Below are 25,612 nucleotides of genomic sequence, written 5' to 3' on the forward strand. Positions count from 1 at the left end.
CTAAGGAGGGATGGACCAAGGTACGCAATGTATAAAATATGTGCCTAAAGGTTAGCCAAAAGAAAAAAGCTGTCTTTCCTTACTTAGAGCTCAATCAATCCATAAAGCCTATCATATAGCCTCTAACCCATTCCAAAGAAATAGACATAAAATGAGATTTGATTACTTCATCTTGTTGTTTAGCATTGTTAAATGACCTCCTACTCTTTTCCTTTCATAAAGTCTAAAGCAAGCACAAAGGAGCAGCCCTTCAAGCTTTCTTCCACTTCTTCCCCTGGAATGAGCTGTGCCAACTAAAGAGATTCCCTCTAACTACAGAATGTGTCACCCAAATAAAGAATAAACCAGCTGCCACAAAATTCTTGCTCTAGAACAATGAAGAAGTAAATGATCAGCCAATGTTCCATCACCTTTATATCGTGACCTCTATTCGGTATAATCCAACCTCTCATTTTGAGCTAATCTAGCATTAGAGCTCATCCCTAGACGACTCATTCAAAGAAGCCTACCTTTGTTGGTATCCATGGATTCCAAACCATGTTTGCGAAGACAGGCTCACTACCTCTCTCAGATAAGGAAGCATGGAGAGATTTAATAGAGAGTTTGCCACATTTGGTTTCCTTATAGATTGTCCTATCCTCATTGCTTCTAACTGGAATTTTATGCAATTTCTATGAAAGGACCTCTACTCCCTCAAGTTCCCAATTATTGAACCATCTTGCAAAGTGTACTAGAATTGGGTAAATCAAGTACATGAGAAGGATGAGGAATCCTCCCAAAATTTACCAAAAAAACTAAAAAGACCTATACATCATATAGAACTAACCATATGAGAATATACAACATAAAACTCTCATCCCTCCAAGAGTATTAACACAGCTCCTTCGAATAGAAATCATAACAAATCTCCTCTCCTCTCTATACCCTCATGGTTTGCACATTGAATATCAGTCAAGTTGAATAACATTGAGAGGAATGCCCTTAACATTGTGGAACAAGAGGCCTAAAAGGATGAATAGGAATGAATTTTTTTTTTTGATTGGAAACGCCACAAAGATATATTAATATAAAAAGAAGTACAAGAAGAAGGATGAGAAATCCTCCCACCAAAGACAACTAAAATACAGGAAAAAACACAAAAACAAACAAACTCCACTAAAAACCAATCCCTATGGAGAACACACCGCTATCCAATCCAACTGAATCACATTAAGGGGAGTCCCCTTAAATGCCTTGGAACAGAAAGCCCAAAGGGAAGCAAGGAAAACTATAGAGTCCCAAAGGGACTCTGAATTCCTTGCTTTATCCTCGAAAATCCTTGCGTTTCTTTCCCACCACACAACCCGAATTAGAGCTATGCTCGCAGCTTGCCACAAGACTACCCCTCTCTTAGAATTACCGAAGCCTTGAAATTTGATGGACATCATGTCATATATGCTCCTTGGAGAAACCCAATCCATCTTAACTAACTGAAATAACCTGTGCCACAACCCAATCGTCAAGGAACAATGAAGAAAAAGGTGATCTGCTGATTCCCCGTGCTTCATGCACAGGATACAAATATCAGGACTAAGGGCTTTGTAGGGTCTTCTCACTTGCAACATGTCATTAGTATTCACCTTCTTGTGCGCCACTAACCAGACAAATGACTTCACTTTGAAAGGAACTTGAGACTTCCACACAAACTTTGAAGGAAAGTTCTGAGGAGATCCAGAAGATTGAGATAATGCTAGAAAAAAGGATTTGACTGAAAAAAGCCCTGAAGAGGATAATGGCCATGATCTAGCATCTGGGACCGAAGGAGAGAGATACAAATCATCAAGAGAGCGCATGAGGCCTTCTAAGTCCTCAATCTCAGAATCTGACAGGTTACGGCGGAAATTCAAATTCCACAAGAAAGGTCGAGATGGACCGAGAACTGAAGAAATAGAAATGTTTTTATCCACAACTACTCTAAATAGTCTTGGATATTGGGTTCCCAAAGGTTGGTCCCCCCGCCACAAATCTTCCCAGAACCGAATTCTTTCCCCATTTCCTACCACAAACCGAGTAATCAAAGAAAACCCCTGAAAGACTTGAGCAATAGCCTTCCAAGGACAGCGATGTGACATCTGACTAGAGTGTTAGCATCCCAACCATTAGAGTGTGCACCATAAATGCTTAAAATGACCTGATGCCAAAGAGTTGAACCCTCTCTAGGGTACCTCCATAACCATTTCCCTAGAAGAGCGAGATTCCTCCAAGAAATATTCCCCAAACCCAAACCCCCTATTGTCTTCGGTTTGCACACCACATCCCACCTCACTAAATGATCCCTTTTGCCTTCCCCAACCCCTGACCATAAGAAATCCCTCTGCAACCTCTCGATTTTTGCAGCCACTGAAGCGGGAATTTTGAATAAGGAAAGGAAGTAACTTGGCAACTGGGTAAGACAAGATTGGATGAGAGTTATCCTCCCCCCGAAGGATAAGTAGGCCTTTTGCCACCCATCTAATCTACTTGAGATTCTCTCAATCACTGGATCCCAAAAGCCGCGCGCCTTAGGGTTCCCGCCCAAGGGGAGACCCAGATAAAGAATAGGCCATCCAGACGCCTTACAATCAAGCATCTCAGCCAATCTTGAAAGATGAACCTGATCAAGATTGATGCCATAAATACTACTCTTGTTAAGATTGACCTTGAGCCCAGAAATGTGCCCAAACACTAACAAAAGACTCTTCAAAGTCTGCAGCTCTTCCTCCCTAGAGTTAGAAAAGAATATGGTGTCATCAGCAAATTACAAATGGGACACCCTAGTTCTATTCCTACCCACCCTGAAACCCTCCATCAAATTTCTTTCCTCAGTTCTCATAAGCATCCTGCTCAATACATCTGCGACTAAAGTAAACAAAAAAGGGGATAAAGGGTCGCCTTGTCTCAATCCTCTTGATGCCTTAACCCACCCTTTAGCACTACCATTCACCAAGATTGCATAAGATACCGAAGATAAACATCCACTCATCCATTTCCTCCATCTAGGACTGAACCCTTCTTTTCTAACACGTGATCCAAAAAATCCCACTTCACGTGATCGTATGCCTTTTCGAAGTCTATTTTGAATACGATACCTTCCTCCCTTGACCTTCTTCTCTCATCCACTATCTCATTCGCTATAAGAACCGCGTCCAATATTTGTCTCCCTTGAACAAAAGCGCCTTGAGTATAGTGGATGGTCTCATGTAAAACCCCTCTTAGACGCCCTGAGAGCACTTTGGCTATTATCTTGTAGAGACTAGTAATCAAACTAATGGGTCTAAAGTCTGATATTCTCTTTGACAAGCTCTTTTTGGGTATTAGAACAATGAAAGAGGCATTAGTGCTTTGATTGATAATTCCACTCCTATGAAATTCAGCGAACACTCTCACCAAATCCTCCTTAATCACATCCCAACACTCTTGGAATACGGCAATAGTAAAGCCATCTGGCCCCGGAGCCTTGTCCCTATCCAACTGAAAAATGGCCTTATAAATCTCTTCTTCAGTGAAAGGGGAGTCTAACCTTAGCGCACTCTCATTCGAAATAGGGGACCAATCTAATCCTTCAACACCCCAAGACTCTCCTGTAGGATTTGTGTAAAGCTTTTCAAAGTACTGTAAGATCTCCTCTGTGATACTCTCGGCATTCTTCAGCACTAAGCCCCTCTCATCCTCCAACTCCTTAATGTATTTCCTATTCCGCCTGCCATTAGCCACTTTATGATAAAACTTAGAATTGCAATCCCCTTCCTTGACCCATTTCACTTTGGCTTTTTGTCTCCAATGAATTTCCTCCCTCAATATTAATTCCTCTAGCTCCCCTTTTCTTGAGGCTCTTTGGCTTAACAAATCAGGATTGAGACCCCCTTCCTGCTCAATGGCATCAAAGTTAGCTAAATCATTGAGAATACTTTTTTTCTTTTCTTTAAGCTCTCCAAAAGAAAACTTATTCCACTCCTTCAATTTAGCTTTAACATATTGAAGTCTCCTCATGAACTTATGACCTTCCCATCCGTTTCCTTGAAACCCACTCCACCAATCTTTAAAGTTCTCCTTGAATTTAGAATGTTGTAACCACATATTCTCAAACCTAAAAGGTGTTGGCCCCCACATAAACGGGTTGGTATCCATAACAATTGGCCAGTGATCCGATGTCCTTCTGATTAAGGCTTCTTGAAGGCCTTGGGGGAAGAGCATCCCCACTCATTTGAAAAGAGAAAACGGTCCAATCTCTTACACACGGGAGACTCTTGCATATTCGACCAAGTGAATGAAGCATTCCGAAGAGGCGGGTCAAGCAACTCACATTCTCTAATAAAACTATCAAAGTCCCTCATGCTTGGAGTTAGGCTAGAACCCCCATTTTTTCTGAGCTTCTCCTAATGACATTAAAATCACCGCCCACACACCATAGCGGGTAAGTTAATCCATATATGTCAAAAAGTTCCACCCAAAAATCCTTCCTAAGTGAGGGACTATTTGGACCATAAACAGCAGAAATCCAAAGAGGTCCACAATCGTCCAAAGAGAACTTGACTGAGACCGAGAAAGATCCTATTACCACCTCCTCTCTACACAGCTTTTTTGAATCTCAGATGATCAAAATCCCACCTGATGCCCCAGACGCCGGAAGAGCGACCCAATCCTTATATCTGATCGTCCAGACACTTCCCACAAAATTTCTGTCACACTTCTCCTTCTTTGTTTCCTGAATCATCACAACATCCGGATTCTCTGACCTAAGAAAATCTTTGACCATCCTACGCTTATTCCTTGAACCCAAACCCCTCACGTTCCAGCTAATGATTTTCATGGGAAAACACGAAGACCCTAACCTTCCGAGCCAAAACCAACAAGTCTCAATAACCTATGGGGCCTCTATTCTTCCTCCTAGAATACACCTTAATGTCAAGAGAGCATAATACCTCTCGCACTTTGGCCATTTTCCCGGGGGACAGGCCATCAATAAGGAAATCCGAATCCTCCTTATGCGACCTGACAATAGATTCCTTAGGGGTACAGCAGTCGGTCATCTGGTTAGATAAAGCACACTGGTTCTCCACCTCAACACGGTCAGGGATGACACCAGATTTTAAACAGTCAACACCACCTTTTTCATAAAAAAATTTGAGATGCCTTGATTTTCCGTAGGAGACTGAGGAAGAGGGACTGAATTGGGAAGAAGAGGACCATAGGGATTCATCAAGGGAGAATCCGGACTACAGAAAGGAAGAGAAGGAGACTCGGGTGGCTGAGAAGAAGAGGGCTGACATACCTCCAAGATTTTGGCTCCCGGAATTTCACAAATCCCCTCAAAGATTGGTCCTTTACCTCTGGTTATTGACTTAGAAGGTGAAACCATGTCTGAATAGCCACGAGGATCAAACCCCACTCGTCCGTTAGCCCTCGGATGACTTCCACGCAGCTCGCCGAGGTGTCCTCCTTCGAGATATTGCCAGTCAGAGGACATCTGGAGAGAGGATTCACTATGATTCCTCGCTCCATCTGAAAACCCATCCCAAACTCCTCTTCCATGATGCGGTCTTCACTTGACGACGACGATCCCCGTATGAGAATAGGCTCACTGCGACACTGATCTCCCTGTCGTCGATCGGCGCTTGGAGGGAAGAGGTAAGACCACGTCTTCTTTGAGATTGCCGACTCTTCCTCCTGCGTAGCATCTCTCGTGTGAACCGCGGGGGCTTTCCCCTTCCTCGCTTCGATCTCTTCCCTTCGCGACGAGACTTCCATACCAGAGGACTTCATTCCTCCTAAGATTTGGCCCAACCCCAACGGGCCTTTACACTTACAGCCCACGGTGTTGTCTGACGATGGCCTAGGGTTGGGAAGGGACTGGGCCTTTAGCTCAACGGCCCGACCTTCTTCTCCAAAGAAAACCTCGGCGCCGGCCCTTGCATCATCTGGACTGAACTTCGCGATCACCTTTGTAGGAGAAGCATCTCGCTGGGGAGAAAGGGACGACGTCGATGCAAACTGGTGGGCTTGAAGATCTTCTGGGCCACCTTGAAGCCCACTATGCCTCATCCCACTTTGGGCCCTAACCTTGTGGGCTTTAGAGGAGGGCTCATTCTCAGGCCCAATAAAATCAGCTGGACCCGATCTGCTCCATCCTCCTCCTATCTCCCTTTCTCTGCCAAACGCATCCTTGATTGCCGATGACGTGCGCGGGGAAGACTCCTCTTTCTGTAGCACTCGATGTCCCTAACATTGCCTCGTAGCCCTTCTGCAACTTTTGGCAACTGAGAGACGCAACCACCCACTCTCACCCACTCGTTCCTGCTACGGTTGATTTCAGACGTGACAGCGTCGGCATCGTCGTCTTCTCCGATGACTGAGACTGCTACTGTATAGGACCATTCTCCATCTTCCACCTCAAGCAACGCTGGTAACACGACGTTTGGAAGCATCTCCACCCACAGCTTCACCCTCGTCAAGTCCACCAACTTCAAAGTTTCCTTTGCCACCTTCGTTACTCTCCCCCATTGCTTCAAAATGAACTTCAACTGGATTTCATCCCACAAATGGAAAGGGAGACCTTTCAGAACTAGCCAGCCCCTCCTGAACTTTCCTTGAACCACCATATTTTCCTTAGGCGACCATTTCCTTAGCAGAATCATCCTTCCTTTCACTAAAAGTCTTCCCTGATCGTGAACCCTTTCCGCTCTCCTTGTTGAACTCACAAAGAAACATCCTTTAAAAGCGGAAATGGGGTTAATGGACACCATTCCTTTCATCCCCATCATCCTCGCAATGGCTCTTCCTTCGTGAGTCCAGTCTTGGACTTTTTCTTGGCTTTCACATATTACAGCTCTGGCCCATTTTCCAGCTGACCACGTACCTCCAGTCCTCAAACCAGCCTCTGCCACCACTTCTGCATATGACCGTCCTCCTCTGAAAGTGTCCCCATTCATCCGAATATCACCATTCTTCTCCTTCGAAGCTCCTCCGTCTCGTTCAGAATACTCTTGCACTGATAGAATTGCCTTCCTAAGATCTTCCCATCCTTTCCCTTTGACGCCCTCGGGGACGACAAGAAAAAGAGGTTTCCTTTTTGTAACAAATTCTGTAATTTTCATGAACCGCCCTCTGTTATTGAAGCATATCTCCATCAAGAGGGTCTTAGTCTTGCCCCTGATCTTTCGTACAAAACCCCTGGAAGCCTCCACCTCCACAGCTTTCTTCAAATGCTCCATCAGCCAATCCAACTCCTCCATGTCAAATCCTATTGAAACTACGAAACCTCGGCTCCTCTCTGTTACCGATACCCAAGTTCCACCATTCGAACCTTCAAACTCTACCTGAAAAGATTTTTTCTCCACGATAATCCTTTCAGCTTTGCGCTTCATTCTCCTCTAAGCTTCCAATCCTTTATTGTTATAATTGTCCAGACAGCATAATCATACTTTTTCCATTTTGAATATCTTCTAGCATAAATCTAAGGATCTGGAGAGAGAGAAAACTTTATCTTTTGTATCCCATCCTCACATCTTCTCTCTCCTCCATGAATAGGAATGAATTAGATTTCATAGTCTCTAAAGTCCTCCACTTATCCTTGAAAATTTTAGCATTTCTTTCCCTCCACACAATCGATATCAACGTGAAACAAGAAAATTTCCATAGCACTTTGCCTCTAATGGAACTCCCCAAATCCATTAACAAACTGCATATGATGGGTATAAGTAAAAAACTTAACACATTGAGGTTTATCTCCAAGTCATCCATCACACTACATATGATGGGTGTAAATCAATAACTTCACAAATTGAGGTTTATATCCATGTCATCCATCACACCTTGGATATTTGCACACATCAGCTAAAAATCCCCCCCTCTAAGAGTAATATCATTATATTGGCAAAATTGGAATGTGAAGAAAAAAAAAATATTTTATGCTATATTGAATAATCCTTTACAAAGGAAAAATATATATACAGATTACCTATAGCCTATTTAAGGAGAGTTTGACATCCTATCACAATCCTATCAATCTGCAAAAATCAGGGGACAACCTTACTAATTACATGAAAATTAGGAAAGTGTTTCAATTAGGAAACTACTCTATTTTACCAAAATCCCTACAGTTGTATATTGATATTTGTAAGTCAGAGAATCACATAGATTCTCCAACACTCCCCGTCAAGCTTGTGAATAGATATTATCCATTCCCAGCTTGCTTGTAACCTTTTGGAATGAAGAGCTAGTCAATCCCTTGGTTAAAATATCTACCAATTGCCCATGTGTTGGGACATATGGTGTACATATTGATCCACTCTCAAGCTTCTCTTTGATGAAGTGTCTATTGACTTCAACATGTTTGGTTCGATCATGTTGAACCGGATTATGAGCAATGTTGATGGTCGACTTATTGTCACAGTACAACTTCATTGGTCCTTGCCACTTAATTTTGAGATCATCAAGAATGATTTTCAACCTCAAAAGTTCACAAATACCATGAGCCATGGCTCTAAGCTCTACCTCAGCACTAAACCTTGCCACCACAATCTACTTCTTACTTCTCCAAGTTACTAAATTTCCTCCAAGTAATGTGCAATACCCTGAAGTTGACCTATCCACAACTGACCCAACCCAATCAGCTTCCGTGTATGCTTTAAACAAAATTCCTTTCCTTAGGGTACTCTTGAGATGTCGGAGAACACTATAGGCAACTTGAAAATGAACATCCTTTGGGTTATGCATGAATTGACTTATCACACTCACGGCATATGCTATATTTGGTTGTGTGTGCAAAAGGTAAATTAACTTGCCAACCAACTTTTCATATCTTCCTCAATCCACTGGTGTATCATCACTAGTCTCACCTAGCTTGTGATTTAATTCAATCTATGTGTCAATAGACTTGCATCCTAACATTCCAGATTCCTTGAGGAGATCAAGTACGTACTTTTGTTGTGATACAAATATTCCTTCTTTTGATCGAGCTACTTCAATTCCTAGGAAATACTTGAGCTTTCCCAGTTATTATATTTCAAATACCTTGGCCAACTGGTCTTTAAGTAATTGCATTTCCATTGGATCATTACCTGTCACAATTATATCATCAACATACACAATCAATGTTGTAACTCTCCTTGAAGTCGAGTGTTATATGTACAATATGTGATCTCCTTGACTTTGTTTGTACTTCATCTTTAACCTTACTTTAGTAAATCTTCCAAACTGTGCTCTTGGAAACTGTTTCAACCCATACAAAGCTTTCTTCTACCTTCAAACTTTATTCATGTCAAATCACTGGTCAAAACTTGATGGTGCCTCCATATACACTTCTTTTTCGAAATCACCATGCAAAAATGCATTTTTCACATCAAATTGTTGTAAACACCAGTCAAAGTTAGCTGCCAATGATAAGAGCACATGTAGGGTATTATTTTTGCCATAGGTGCAAAAGTTTCTTGATAATCAACTCCATAAGTTTGAGTGTAGCCCTTGGTTACTAATCTTGTCTTATATCTTTCTAAAGACCCCGTCAACTTTATATTTTACTGTAAACACTCATTTACACCCCACAATCTTTTTTCCTTTTGGAAGGTCCACTATTTCCCAAGTTTGATTTTTATTTAATGCCTTCATTTCCTCATTCGTGGCATTTTTCCAATTCTTATCCATAAGTGTCTCATGGTGAGTTTGAGGAATTTGAATAGGATCCACTTGGGTGAAAAAGCTCTTGTATTGAGGAGATAGTTTGTCTAAAGAAACAAAATGAGATAGTGGATGTTGAGTGCAATTTCTAATTTCCTTCTTAAGTGCTATGGGAACATCTAGATCATTTATAGGAGGAGGTGTTTCTATACCTGATTGCAAATTGGACTCTTGAACTTGCATAAGTGAAGGAATGGACGCTCGTCTCCTAGAGTACACTTAGAGTGGCTGAGCATTAGCAAGAACCGAGCCTAGAATTTCTATTTTAGGCTGATTGTTGCTTCTTTTTTATTTTATCAGAAACAAACAATTGTATTAAATTAGAAAAACAAGAGAAAGATGAGAAGTCCTCCCCAAGATGTGCAAACCTAATAAAAATACTAAGAAAACCTCTGTTAAAGAAGAAGGGCTATACAAAAAGACAAAAGGCCTATACACGTATAATGAACCCAGACCTTGTAGACCCAACCCTAAAGTGTGCAAATCAATAACCAGTTAAGCTGAATTACACTCAAAGGATAAGGTTTAAAAATGTCTATACAGTAAGCTTAAAAAGAAACATAAAACTGAAGAGAATCCTACATCAACTCCGGCGTACTCCAAGTATCCTCAAAAATCCTAGTGTTTCTCTCTCTCCACACAATCCGCAACAAAGAGAGGCACACTATCCTCTAGAGAGTTTTGCCTCTGTTAGAATTCTCAAAACACTTGAAGGAGATCACCATTGTATCGTGAATGCTACCTGGCTGAACCCAATCCATCCCCTCCTAAGAAAAGATCGTATGCCACAAACCTAAAGTGATTGGACAGTGCAAGAAGAGATGATCAATCGTCTCACTACTCTCCCTACAAAGAATGCACAAATCAGGGCTAAGGGCTTTGAAAGACCTCTTTAATTGTAGCATGTCATTAGTATTTAACTTCTTATGTGTCACTAACCAATCAAAGGTCCTGACTTTAGAAGGGACTTTTGTCTTCCACAAAAAATTAGCACAATAGAAAGGAATAGAAATTGGATAAGGCTGAAACAACGAGTTTACTGAGAAAGCTCTTGAAGAGGACGGAACCCAAGCTTTTGCATCTGGAACAGAAGGAGATAAATGAACACTGGAAATTAGAGACAATAGTCTTTCAAGATCCACAAACTCCGCACCAAATAGATTGCGACGAAAAGTGAAATCCCAAGACAAAGAAGTGTTATTACCCAGGATATCTGAAATAGGAAGGTTTTTGTTGTGGTGACTCTGAACAATCTTGGAAATTGTAAGCAAAAAGGTTGATCCCCCACCACAGATCTTCCCAAAAACGAATTCTGGTCCCATCCCCACCACAAAGCGAGTGTGTGTGGAAAAAACGTGGAGCATATGTGCAATGGTCTTCCAAAGGCAAAGATGTGACCATCTGACTATATTGTATGTGTCCCATCCATTCGGATGTGTCCCATAGATGCTCAAGATAACCTGGTGCCAAAGGGTAAAACTTTCCTTAGGGTACCTCCAAAGCCATTTCCCTAATTAAGTTTGGTTCCTCAGAGAAATTTTCCCAAACCCTAAACCACCAAACTCCTTAGGCCTACAAACTAAATCCCACTTGACCAAATGATCCCTTTTACCCTCCCCCTCCCCCGACCAAAGAAAATCTTTGTATTTTTTCAATCCTTAAAGCAACTAAGGCTGGAATCTTAAAAAGAGAAAGAAAGTAGTTCGGGATGTGTGACAAACATGACTGAATTAGGGTGATTCTACCACCTAAGGACAAGAAGGCTCTTTTCCATCCGTCCAACCTCCTAGAGACTCTATCCATCATAGGGTCCCAAAAAGAAATCGAATTTGGGTTCCCCCCTAAAGGAAGACCCAAATACATTAAAGGTCAATCAAAGATTGCACAATCAAACAAAGAAGCCAACCTGGCTGTTTAACTTTGGCTAATGTTGATTCCAGAGAAAGTGCTCTTATTTAGATTAATCCTTAACCCTGACAAACGCCTAAACAGTTGGACAACCTTGTTGACTCATTCTTAACGGTTTTGATTGTGCTTCCTTGTCTTTCAGCATCCCTCTTGATTCCTTCTTCACTTGTTTTTGTGGAACCCACGGTAGACCCTTCTAAGAGTTGTGATTCAAGCATGACATCTTTTCGGCTTTCTTCGGCTTGGATCATTGAGAACACCCTGTAATGAGGGTAGAGTTTCTTTCCCTAAAACTTGCACTCGAACTTGGTCAAACTTAACATTAAGTCCTACAAGAAACTCAAAAATCCTTTCCCTTTCTACAAACTTTTATAACATAGCAACATCTTCACTACATTTGAAAATTTTGATAATAATCCAATTCAAGCCAAATTCCTTTCATGACATTATAGTATTCAGTGATTGAAAGAGTACCTTATTTGGTGGTTGTTATTTTTGTCTTGATTTCATAAATCAAGGTTGTATCTTGCATCTTGGAATAGGTTTGGCGAACTGTTTCCCATATCTCCCTTGCTGCTGTTAGAAACATACAAGTCCCACTTACTTCAGGCAGCATCAAATTCCATAACCAAGACATGATCATTGAATCTTCCCCGTCCCTTTTGACAAATGTAGGATCATTCTGAGCAGGTTTGATTCCCATCAAATGGCTTAATTTCCTTTTTCCTTTTAGAAAAGTCTTCTCCACTTGTGACCATTGTAAATTGTTTCTACCATTCAATCGATACGACAATCGAATATTCTGCAACTCCTCTTTTGGATAGTTTGGTTGCACCTCTGTAGATTGGTTTTCAGTAATCACAACAATAGGGTAAATTTCAAATGTTTCAGACATGGCTGAATAATGGGTAGGACTGAATAATGGACAGCTAGAAGGGATTTCTCAGAGAATCAAATTTATCAGAAAATTTTTCAACAAAAAAAGTTGTAGGATTTTGCAGAATTTTTTTTCCCAAAAAGTGAGAGCTCTGATACCATGAAGAAAAAAAAAATTATTTTCTGCTATATTGAATAATTTTTTACAAAGGAAAAATATATATACAGATTACCTACAACCTATTTAAGGAGAGTTTGACATCCTATCACAATCCTATCAATCCGCAAAAATCAGGGGACAACCTTACTAATTACATGAAAATTAGGAAAGTGTTACAATTGGGAAACTACTCTATTTTACCAAAATCCTTGCAGTTGTATATTGATTTCTGCAAGTCAGAGAATCACATAGATTCTCCAACAGAATACATATATTTAGTTCTTCTCATGCATCTTGTTCAATGCTTCTGCTCATAATTCTAACATAGGATTATCCCTTTTGTAAATTCATCAAGGTAACAATATTGTGTAGAAATTATGTATCTTGTTGGGCCTTTTTCTTTTTTCTTTTTTCCTTTTCTTTTTTTATTTTTATTTATTTATTTATTGGTAGTCTTCCAAAACTTCCAGGACAAATATTGTCTTCTCCACTTCTATCCCTAATAATTTATAAATAATCTTTATTTCTGAAAATTGTTGTAGTAAAAATTTTGAGAAATTAAATCAAAAAAAAAATATTTTGAGCATTAGTGCAGTGATTTTTGGGAACTCATGCTTGAAATGATCTACTGAATGGAATTGATGTTAATTTTTCTATTGGAATAACTACTAACTTTGCACATTAACCAGGTACATTGCAGAGGGAGGGCTTACTGGTGATCGCAAGCGATGGGTTCCACGAAGAGGAAAGACTCCTCTTGATCCTGATGCCCTTGGATTTATTTATTCAAACCCAATGGAAACTTCCTTCAAACAAAGATGTCTCGAGGATTGGAAGATGTACCATCGAAAGCTTTTGAAAACATTAAGGAATGAAGGACTTGCAGCCTTAGGGGAAGTATCAGAGTCAGATTATATCAGAGTAGAGGAGAGACTGAGGAAAATAATAAAGGGTCCTGACCAAAATGCTTTAAAGCCCAAGGCAGCTAGTAAAATGATAGTATCTGAACTGAAGGAAGAATTGGAAGCACAAGGTTTGCCAACTGATGGAACTAGAAATGTGCTCTACCAGCGGGTGCAAAAGGCCAGGAGAATAAATCGATCACGTGGTCGTCCCCTTTGGGTTCCTCCTGTGGAGGAGGAGGAAGAAGAGGTTAATCATTCCTTTATGACTGAGTCCCTGATTCATGTTGCTTTATGTGTGTGGCAGTTTTTTGTTTTTGCTATTGTTTTAATTTTTGTTGTGTCAAATTATGAAGGCCTGTAATTAATTTCTTGGTTGTAATTTCTCTAGTTTGATTATTAAATTGTGTTATCTGTTTGGCAGGTTGATGAAGAACTAGACGAATTAATTTCACGGATAAAGCTGCAAGAAGGTAATACAGAGTTCTGGAAGCGTCGCTTCCTTGGAGAGGACTTGACTGTTGGTCGTGGAAAGCCTATGGACAAGGAGAATTCAGAACTTCCAGATGTTCTGGATGATGCTGATATTGGAGAGGATACTGCAAAAGAGGTTGAAGATGATGAAGCTGATGAAGAGGAAGAGGAAGTGGAGCCAACTGAAAGCCAAGTAGCAGACAGAGTCAAGGACAAGGAAGTTGAAGCTGCGAAGCCTCTTCAAATGATTGGAGTCCAACTATTAAAAGATTCTGATCAAACTACTCCTGCAACGAGAAAATCAAGGAGAAAGTTGTCTCGCGCATCAATGGAGGTATGGGAGTATATGTTCATGCAAGTTTCAACTGATCAAACTACATTCTTCTGTACACTCTTAACTTAGTTCTTTTGTTTGTAGAGTACCTGATTTTGTTTTATTTTCATAATGCAATATCTTGGAGGTAGGGGTTTCTTTATTTTTTTCCTTTCTTTCCTTTTAAGGCCATTGTGCATACAAGGGGATTGGAACTTGCCCATAATGCTTGAAAAGTTTAAAATAGTGACAGCACCATCAATCAGAATGGTGATATCATCGTGCTCCAGTACAATGTTGGTCAATACACTATGATACACAAAAATATAATGAATGGAAGTAAATTTGATTTAAATAATAATAAATAAATAAATAGACTACATAGAAGCTATAAAATAAGTGAAACAAGCAATCTTGCAATCTAGAAGTTCACCTCATAGACAACAATGTAGGTTGATCACGGTTGTACGTATTACTATCTTAAAGTACTTAATGCTCTTATTGGATACATGGATTTGTTCCCAAGTTGTCTTCCATATATAATATGTTAAATGGTGTAAGCAATCTGTAAGGAACTATAGTTTTTTCTAGAAAACCTGCATTTTCATGTAGAGATACATATTGATGTGTATTCATTTTGTATACCACTGCATACAGGCTTGTTCAATGCCTACAGCACATTGTCTGTGTGTCCATTATTTATGTTTGTCAAAAAAACAGAGTATGACGAGAAAGGAATCAAGAAACATGTTTTCATTTTGTCTTGAAAATGTTATTAATAGTACAAGATAGTTTCATTTGTGTTTTGATAATGCAATTGAAATTTTTTTTTCCTAGCTGGTTTCAGTGTTTGGAAGAACTTGCCTCAAAGGGCCAGAGGTAGAAGGATAATTATTTTATTTTTTATTTTTTATTTTTTTCCTATTAGGCCTTTTTGCTGTGTGGTGTAAGGTTTTATTTGTATGGAGTTATCTTGCCAATATTGACTCATAGGAAGGAAGAGAGAGAGAGAGAGAGAGAGACATCTTTGTAGACTCCCAATAAATTCTACTTGATCTAGAAGCATTCATCGCCTTCTCACACTCTCTAGCATGATTGAAAAACTTCGTAATTAGAGCATGATTCCCAATTTTTAGCACAAAAAGCATGATATAAAAGACAACATCTATAACAACCAAAACAAAAGAAAGAAAAAAAAAACCCAATGCAGTTGTCCATTCATGTCATGACCATAATTGGTCAAACCAGTCTTGGTGTTGTGGTGTGTCATATGCTCATCTAATGTTCACTGTCATCCCACCTGATTATATAGAACAGAAGTTTTCTGTCCTTTGGTGGCAAACATACCCTTCCACTTATAAATTTCATTAAATCAATCTCATTGTGACCTAATTGCCCTTATTCTCAACTCTTGACCAACAATGAAATCTTTGAAGGCAGCCTCCTGTCAGTTAAGGAGGGCCTGGGTTTCCATTTTCCTGCATCTTGGCTTGTGCATTTAAGTGAAGATGTTATCAAGGATAAATTATTTCTGGTCTGGTGTTTCTTCTAAATCTTTAACAATCTCTTGAAATGAAAATGCCACAGCTTTTTTATTTGCATTTGAGTTACTTGGCATGTGCATTTCATTTCCTCTTTCTCCAACTTTGGAGATGTTTATCTATCACCATTTTTTCTGTCAAAAACAGAAATTCAATACATTTGTTGCATACGGATGCAGGACTCTGATGATGATGACTGGTTTCCTCTAGACATACATGAGGCGTTTAAAGAGATGAGAGAGAGAAAAATTTTTGATGTATCAGACATGTACACAATTGCTGATGTTTGGGGTTGGACTTGGGAAAAAGAACTGAAGAACAAACCTCCTCGTAGTTGGACACAGGAATGGGAAGTTGAGTTGGCAATCAAAGTAATGCTGAAGGCATGTTCGCGTATCCTGTGCTTACTTCCTACTGCATTTCTGATTCTAGTATTATTTCACATTATACATCATCTTTCCTCATCTATATGAATTACTCCTAGTTCAGTTGGTCTGTTTAGTTTGTATTTATCCTTTTCTCCCCATCACTATGGTTCCTTGGAATTGCATATGCTTAGTTGATTTTTTTTTTCTGGAGTTCAGCTAATTTTTTGAACTTGTTAGTCTGTCATTTATGGATGACCATTGGCATGTCGTATCAGTGGAACAAATATAGAGGCTATCTCAAAATCCAAAATATTGGAACTGTAAAGCACCTCCTAATTTTGCTATTCCTTTTCTTTAATATTGAGTACAGAACCCATGTCAGAATTGAAATTTTGAAATGGCTATGTAACAACAAACTACTAAATTAACATTTCCTTTTTTCTGTTGTTGAATATCTAACCTGCTTTCCAATTGAAACCAACATCAGTATTCGTCTCCATTGTTTAGCAAAGTTCAATTCTTTGGGGGCTGCTGTGTCAAATAACTGGTGTCTGTGATGGATGTCATAGCCCATTGAATTCTAACACACTGATTTGGCTGAACTTCCTTAAATTGATGAATTTAAGATGTTCCTGAGATTTTTTGCTTTGTCTTAGGTAAACAAGATGTTATTTATTACCCTTGTTTTCTCTCCTCTCCCTTTCCTGTTTCCATTTGTTCCTTTTTTCCATTACTTACTGCACACGGGAAACCAGCTTTGTCTATTGTAAATTTGAAGAAACATTCTGCCATATTTTATGGTATAACAGGTAGGTCTCTGCAAGGTTCTCATGTACATCCAAATAATAATTTAGTAATCCCAAAAGCTACTAAACTATATGTTTATGTATATACGAAAATGAATATGAAAATTTTTTATTACCATCTCATGAGTTTCTCAGGACAGGAGGGGGAGTATGGGGATGAGATACAAGGATTTGGAAGATCTTAAATGTCAAGAAAGAGATTGACTGTTGCTTTTCTTGGATGTGGAGGTCCACCAATTACGTAGTAGGTTGGTTGGCTAAGAGAGGAGCATTGTTCTGTAGACATGTTTGTCAAGGACCTCCTACTTCCCTACGGTTTATTTGGGTTTTTGGTGCCTTGCTAGTGTTAAGAGGGTGTTGAGACTCTCATTTCTTGTGTTAGTGCTGATATTCATTAGTTCTTTCAGTTTTGGCTGAAGAATAACCAACTTTTTCTTTCCACTACATAGATTTTCTTATTGGGAAAAAAAAATTCAACAATTTTTATTATCATTTTGTTTATTCTGTGATTGTCAAACTATAGCAAAAATCCATACTAATAAAGGTTTCAAGAACTTATTATTGAATTGAGCAATATGGTAAACATCCTTAGCAGGTTATTGTTGTATTTCATTCTTCTGTTTTATAAATTGTTAGGAAAGATAATGAATTGTCATACATATGAATAAAGGAACTTTCTAAATCTGCAACACTTGTAGGCATAAACTTTTCTTTTTAATGTTATGTCTTGTCATATTTTGCTACTCCACCAGGTTTAATCGTTACTTGCATCTTGTGTTTTAGATATTTTTGTTGAAACTGAAATTCAGTGCCAAAATTGATGTATCTATTGACATGTCTGCATTTCGAACCTCGAGTTCTCCATGTACACCTTTGAAACTTTCACTACAATGAAATGTTGTATTTATCATTCCATGCTGCATTTACATATTGATATATCATGTGGCTTCCCTAAGGATTCTGTAGAAAGACTGCACCATAAAGAATCTGTTTTCTTTGGTCATCCTGATACTGAATATTTGCTGTTGCCAAAATAATTCCCTTTTATCTTTCTCCTTCTGAACTAATGCACCAAAAAGAATCTGTTTTTTTCTATCACCCTGATACTGAATATTCACTGTAGCCAAAATAATTGCCTTTTATCTTTTTCCCTCTGAGCTAAATCAAATATTGAATTATATTTCAGGTAATAGAATTGGGTGGGACACCAACTATTGGAGACTGTGCTATGATACTGCGAGCAGCTATAAGGGCTCCTCTCCCTTCAGCCTTCTTAAAAGTCTTGCAGACAACGCACAAACTCGGTTACGTCTTTGGGAGGTAAGATTAAGCTTCTGAAATGATAATTGCAGATGACTTATATTTTAAAAAATTCATATTGAATCTTGTCAGAGGTGCCAGCTAAAAACAAACAAGCAATGTTAGAATCACCTGAGCATTTTCCAATATTTGTTTCAGAATTTGTTTTCTATCATGATATCTAATGCATTTCTGGAAAAGACGTACTAATGGAAGAATTCTAAAACATACTAAACATGAGTAGCACATTGAGTTGTTGCTGCTTGTTATAAAATGTTTAAAGACTTGGTTCAGACCATTTTGTTGGTATCAATCCTCATTCTTGGATTGGGCTTTGACCATCTCATCTAAAAACCAATAAGTGTTGAATGAGGGTAGGCTCAGCCTTTTATGACACTGGATTACCATCATTTGGGTAACCCATTCCCGAGCTTTTTAGAGTGGCACTGTTGCACCCTAACACTCGTATTGTATCATATAGTGCTTGGGTTCTCTGCTTGAGAATATGAGTACAAGCTCCCTTAACTGCTACATAATGGTTATTTATATGCAAGTGAAATCTCTCAATATCCTCAAGAATTAGAATATTGCAATTAGTATTGTGGGGATAAGATCTGCAGTACCTGTGGCCTCATTTGAAGCTAGTAAATCTCAACTTGGGCACTTGAAATTTGCAGACGGTATAGAGTTACCAAATGCTTATTAATTATGCTGAATGTATCCTGATTTCTGTGCTCAGATCAGTTCTCAAGAGGTTGAAACCATGTAGGTTTTTATCAATCCAATCTAGGAGGGTTTCATTGAGAAAATTGTGTCTTGATGTTTCCTTTTTTCCTCTTGCAGTCCCCTTTACAATGAAGTCATCATTCTATGTCTGGATCTTGGGGAACTGGACGCAGCCATAGCCATAGTTGCAGACATGGAGACTTCTGGAATTGCAGTCCCGGACGAAACCCTGGACAGGGTGATATCTGCTAGGCAGATGATTGATACTGCTGCCACTGATGACACATCATCACAGCAATAACAACAGGTATTTCTTGTATATTCCCCTTTCCTTAGGAACCAAAAACATCATTTTGCATGCAGATCTGCCCTGTGCCAACCACTTGCATTTTTCAATGTCGCAAGATCATACCTGAAATTGGTAGTTGTAGTGTAACTGTAAGGTTAACTACTACATTAACATATGAAAATTTTCAAATTTGAACTTAATTATGATTTAAGCAATTATTTGGTAATGGTTTATTGTATTATATTTCTTTATATCGTCTAATTTAAGGCTTTATTATTTGGATAGTGAAACCTGAAAAGGACAGGAAAGTATGAGACAGAAAATAATGAGGAAAACAGGGTAGTGAAAAAGAAAAGGCAAAAACGATAAATAAGGTTAAACTTGATCATTTCTTTAATGGAATTCCTCTTATGCATAAGGACTGCGTTTGGTTGGTGGGATAGAATAAGATATATGTATTCTAGGATATCATACATATTGATTTTCAATGGAATATGGTGTATATATATATATATATATATATATATATATATATATATTTATATGAAATATATATTATTTTTAATGTTTAAAATAAAAATTATATTACATTTCAATATTTTCTATTTAAAAATTTGAAATTTCTTTTATATTTAATAATATTAATAATTAAAATATTTAAACTTCATAAATAAATTTTTTTTTATATCATGTTATTTAATATATAAAATTAATTTATATATTATATATTAACATTAGTTTATAATTTTATTTTTATTTTTTTGTAGTTTTTCTTTAATCATACATTTAATTTATAATAAAAAAATTATTTTATAAAATAAATATATAAAAAATTTTGATAAAAACAGATAAATTTATGATACATATGATATGCATATCCCATATATATATCATATATTAATATGGGATTAACATATCCTATCTAGAATGGATAAAAAAAAGTGGGTGGATAATACTGCTTATTTTATATTTGATTGAATATAGGATAAGTAATAAGATAACTCATTCTCCTATCACTAACCAAACATCAAACATCACATAAGATATAATATCTCATTTCTTATCTTATCTCATGTTATATTCAATCAATAAAAAAAATAAAAAAATAAAGTGGTTGGAACATATATTTCTAGAACTTGTTTTTAAAACATTTTTCAAAAACAAAATAAAAAAACCTTTTTGGAAAAAATAATTAATTTTGTTTTTAAAATCCTTTTTATTTATAAATTGTATTTTTATTAATATGAATTTAAATTCAAGATAACTTTACAATTATGAATGAAGTAAAATTAAATAAAAGTTAATGGTTTTTTGGCAAAAGACGAATACCAATATTAACAATAAAATCACAAATTGTATTGTTTTAGGAAATGTTATAAAATATGATGTTAACAAGCATAATTTTCACTTTATGCAAGTAAGCCATGTTTTTGTACATATTTACTATTCAATTATTGAGACTATTTGTGTCATTTGGCTTAGGAATTTCTTTTATAAATTGGATTAGTTTTTAAATTTTAAATTATTTTAAAATTTTATTAGAAAAAATGAGTTTTCCTTTTTAAATTTAAAATTTAAAAAAAAATAGAGTCTATTAAAAGTTCATTATTTGTGACATAAAAATGAATTTTTCTTTTTACTATAAATAAATTACATAATTAAGAACAAGATAATTTTTTTTTTCTCTCAATTTATTCCTTACTAATTTCACTATTCTCCTATTTTCATGGAAATTCGCAAGAAACTTGTGTGCAAAGCCCCAAGCCCTCACCTATTCCTCAAAAATATGGATGTTTAAATTAAGAATTGAAAACATTGATGACATGAAAATCAAGGAATTAATAATCTAACATTTTAGTCCAACTTCATGAGTTGATCAAGATTAATTATCATCCAAAAGAACTATTCGAAAAAACAATTTACCAAATGTGAAAAATCATTTAAAAAATAGCTCATATAATGTCATTAATATCAATTCATCATGAAATATTTTTGCTTTATGAAATGCCCCTGATATATACTATACAATTTTGATAAATTGAAATCTAAATCAATATTTTTTTTAACATAAATGAAGCACTATAATAATAATAATAATAATCCCAGAAACTATTTGTAAATCCTCAAGAACTTGTAACTTATTGAAAGAAACTCATTCTGTTGGAGTCATGTCAAAACTTTCATATACTAAATTAGTTTTATCTCCTATTTTGAACTTCAAAATAACTCTTAGAAAGAATTTGGAGGAGATTTATGATGCTATGTCATATGAAATAGCAACACATCCAACATCATCCATCTGTTCATTCTCCTCCATATAACCTAACATACAACCACCTCTAATCTTCTTTAGTAGCTCATAATATTGGAGAAATCCTCATCTTTATTAAAATATAGAAAAGAAAATTGATTAGTGTGGACCTATATTCTTTTATGTGGATTCCCACTTGATCACAAGATTTGTTTTTATATTATGAAAAACTAATTTTTGAAAAGTTGGAGCCGTCTTTTATTTTTGTTTATTTCTAAAGGTAAAAAAATAAAAAATAAAACATTAAAATTATTCATTTAAAAAATAAACATATCTACAAAAACAAAGTTGTAATTTATTGGGAATGTACCGTGAAAGCATCCTTTAAACCCTAAAAAAACCTTTAATAAATAAGTTAAAGGAAGTGTGATAATTAATTACTTAATAAAAAAAATGAATTTTACAATCTTAATAATTTAAGAAAAGTGATTTTTATAAATAATTTAGAAAAATGATTTTTTTTTTTTTATAAATTTATCTACAAATATATTTCAATTCAATTTTATTTGCAAATAAAATGATTTTTGTTACTTTTATTGAAAACATGACTTTTATAATTTTATTTACAAGTATTAAAATCTAATTCAATTTTATTAGTTAAAAAAAATTATGGGAAAATGACCTTTCACAAAATTATTTACAAAAGATAATGCAAACTCGTTTTTATTTACCCAAACAATTTTTTTAGAAACAACTAAAATGAAAAAAAAAAAAAATTGAGAAAGATGGGAGTGTATTCTATATCAAAATCAAACCAACCATAATTAAACAACCTTATAATCTATTTAAATATTCTATAGAAGTGAAGACTTCATTGGCGGCCATACAAGTTTGGCAACCTTTCTCACATTCAACTTCTCCAAAATAAGTGTCACTTCAGTCTTTGTTTATGTCAACTTCTATTTTTTTACATGTTTCTAACCTATAGATCTTGAGTTCTTCATATGTAAGACTGGTTTCTAACCCACATTATCAATATGAAAGACTTCACTCTTACTTTGCATTCGTCTAACTAGATTGATTTCTTAACCACATCCAAAAGATATAACCATTATTTTTCATTAAAATTTCTAGCTCTGCACAACAAAATGATTTCATACACATACATTGCTCTGATGTGCTTCATTATAAGTGCTCTCTTCAAAAGAGTAACACCTTAGTATACTTTCTCCAAGCTAAGAAACTCTAACTATTAAAAAAAAAAAAAATTCAATTCTAGAGAAGTTCACAACAAATAAAGCATAAATATTGATTCAAATAGGGTTACCAAATCTTCTAAAATAAAAATTTACTATTCCTTATCATATAATGCCTATGGATTTCGGACATCTCTACAACTTTTTAACAATGAAGTCACCTCGATCCTAAATTCACACCATGGGCTGACTAGGAATTTTTCTAGCGAGATATATCATATGATTCCAAGGTAAAGGAAGTAAAATATAACCTACATCTAGGGTATTTGTCCTATCTAGGGTATATCTAGATAAGCAATGGAAACTGCAAAATAAAACACATTTGTCATAGAGAGTCGAAGCAATATAGTTTTATCAAACTAACAGGTCCTCTCCTTTTTAACCCCTTCATTCTATGCCAGCTACTTAGAATGAAGTTTAGTTCTAAAATTTTATTGTAGGAAATGGATGCTTCCAAAATAATGGATTCACATAAATGCATGGCTTATAAACAATGAATCAAGAAAATAGAACTTGGCTTTCCAAGTTATTCCTCTGTTACTTGGTTAATTATGGACCAACTTGAAATGTATGGTCAAACAGAATTTATACTATCAATTGTTTTTTAACACTCATTCACCTCATTGCAATAAAAAATAGACATTTTGAGCTCAATCCAGCATCCATTTGGTGAGTGTCCACCGTAGACTCAATTATCAACATTTGGGCCAGAATTAAAAGCATATTCAAACTGCAAACTTATTTCACTATGTCCTTACAGTTCTAACTTTCTGTACTAAACAAAGGATAACCAAAAACTGATGTTGGACAGAAAAGACTAGCAAGGAAGTATATGATTGGACATACCTGAAGTCTCAATCATCATAGAGGGATTATACTGATATTGGAGCAGCCGTGTTCGCACTTAGAATTTCTTTTGTCTGCTTAACCTGTTTCTTCAATTTAGCCATTGCCTTGTAGTACCACAAAGTAAGACAGAGTTTGATAAAACTGAAAGTTTAGCATACGAAATTTTTTTAATGTTGAATTTGTAGTACTTAAAGCTTCAAGCAGCTAAAAGGAATAAATATGATTAGGATAATAAAAAAGAAACCTGAATTTGCATCTTTGATTTTATAGTTCAAATTCACACTTCTAGATTATATCAACACTGAAATTTTCAACATTAAATCTTGTTATCAAACAATTGATATATCATTGCAGTAAACTAGTCATCATGAAAAATTGTTAAGCAGTATAAGGCTCCATACAAAACACATGTACAACAATTAACACAAACAATCTTCAATTAATAAAAGTTTACCTGAAATTGGTTAACCGAGACCGTCTTTCCATACTCCTTGGCATTGTGAGCAGAAAAATACACAAGTGCAGCATAGGTACTACTTGATCCCATATCATAAAACACAACATGCCTCGATCCATTCGAGAAATCCTTATTGATCCCATATTGCAATGCCGCACCCGAATGCTCATGAATTAGCGCAAGCACATTAACACCCACCAATTGCGCGGCAGTAAGTTAAATAGAAGGAACCACTTCTCACTCCATGCATCCAACAGAAGGAACAACTCTCTCTCCCTCCTCCCTCCCTCTCTCTATTTATTTATAACCAATCAAAAATGAACAATTACATCCATGTGGCTCCTCCCTCCCTCTCTCTATTTATTTATAACCAATCAAAAATGAACAATTACATCCATGTGGCTCCTCCCCAATTTAAAATAGAAGGAACCACTTCTCACTCCATGCATCCAACAGAAGGAACAAAACCTCCCTCCCTCCCCTCCCCCCCGTGCGCCCCCCCACCACCGCCATACCTACCTATCTATCTATGTGCTCCTTCTATTATGTCAACCACTTTGGTAATTCATTCTTTACATGTTTAAGTATATTTCTCAACCTTCATAAAACATCATCCACCCTGCTAGACCTAGAAATTTACACACACATCTTGATTTTTCTTTTTTTACTCTCTCCTAAATCCCAATTGAGATGAACAAAACAACAAAATTACAAATCCAACACAACGTGGCCACACAGTGGGAAAAACCCGGACCACAAATTTTCTATATAACAAATATAATTCAATTAGTTGTTTGTCTATGCTACATAATCTAACTGCAACGCTCCAACACACCCACATTACAATATTAATTATCAAAATCTTAACAAAACTACTAAATTGAGAGAGTTTCAGAATCAAAAGCCAAATGAAACCCATATGTAGAATCACACAAACAAATAAGCTAGAGATTACCAGAGCGAGAGAAAGATTCACTATGGGTGTGGTCGGTTATTGTTGCCTCTCTTCAATTCTATAGTACTTTCTTCAAACTTCCATCTCCCTGAAACCTCTTTCTCACTAGCGTGTTTTATTTAAATAATAAATATGTTATCTTTCATTCTATATGATGTAATAAATATAAACTATACCTATATTTTAAATATAATAAATAAATAAATAAGATATACCATCCTAGATTGTTTAAAGTACTATCATGTATTTCAAAATAATTCATTATTTAATGGGCTATATAAATTTCAAATTCAGTAATAAACAAATACTTTATAAGTTCCTTATATATTTTAAAATATTTTAAATTTAATAAAACCATGTTTGATAAGTTTCTTTTTTATTTCAAAATTTAAAAAAAAAAAAATGCTTAGTATGGATGCACTTCCTGTAATTACTTCTATATAAAATATAAAAGTTTAAAAATTTTTATTTTTAAGATAAAAAATTTAA

At 36.3% G+C, this 25,612-nt stretch overlaps 1 protein-coding gene across 2 annotated transcripts in view; it reads left to right on the top strand.

Moving 5' to 3' along the window:
* LOC117912613 overlaps positions 1 to 19,581 on the top strand; it is a 58,867-nt gene extending 39,286 nt beyond the window's left edge. For both annotated transcript variants that reach the window (XM_034827274.1, XM_034827275.1), the window contains exons 9-13: positions 13,327 to 13,789; positions 13,964 to 14,347; positions 16,047 to 16,250; positions 18,228 to 18,361; positions 19,184 to 19,581. In XM_034827274.1, coding sequence (XP_034683165.1) covers positions 13,327 to 13,789; positions 13,964 to 14,347; positions 16,047 to 16,250; positions 18,228 to 18,361; positions 19,184 to 19,367 — 1,369 coding nt within the window. In that variant the 3' untranslated portion in view covers positions 19,368 to 19,581. The remainder of the gene's footprint in view (positions 1 to 13,326; positions 13,790 to 13,963; positions 14,348 to 16,046; positions 16,251 to 18,227; positions 18,362 to 19,183) is intronic.
* Positions 19,582 to 25,612: the final 6,031 nt, after the last annotated feature.

This window comes from Vitis riparia, chromosome 4 (genome assembly GCF_004353265.1).
Source record: "Vitis riparia cultivar Riparia Gloire de Montpellier isolate 1030 chromosome 4, EGFV_Vit.rip_1.0, whole genome shotgun sequence".
NCBI lineage: Eukaryota > Viridiplantae > Streptophyta > Magnoliopsida > Vitales > Vitaceae > Vitis > Vitis riparia.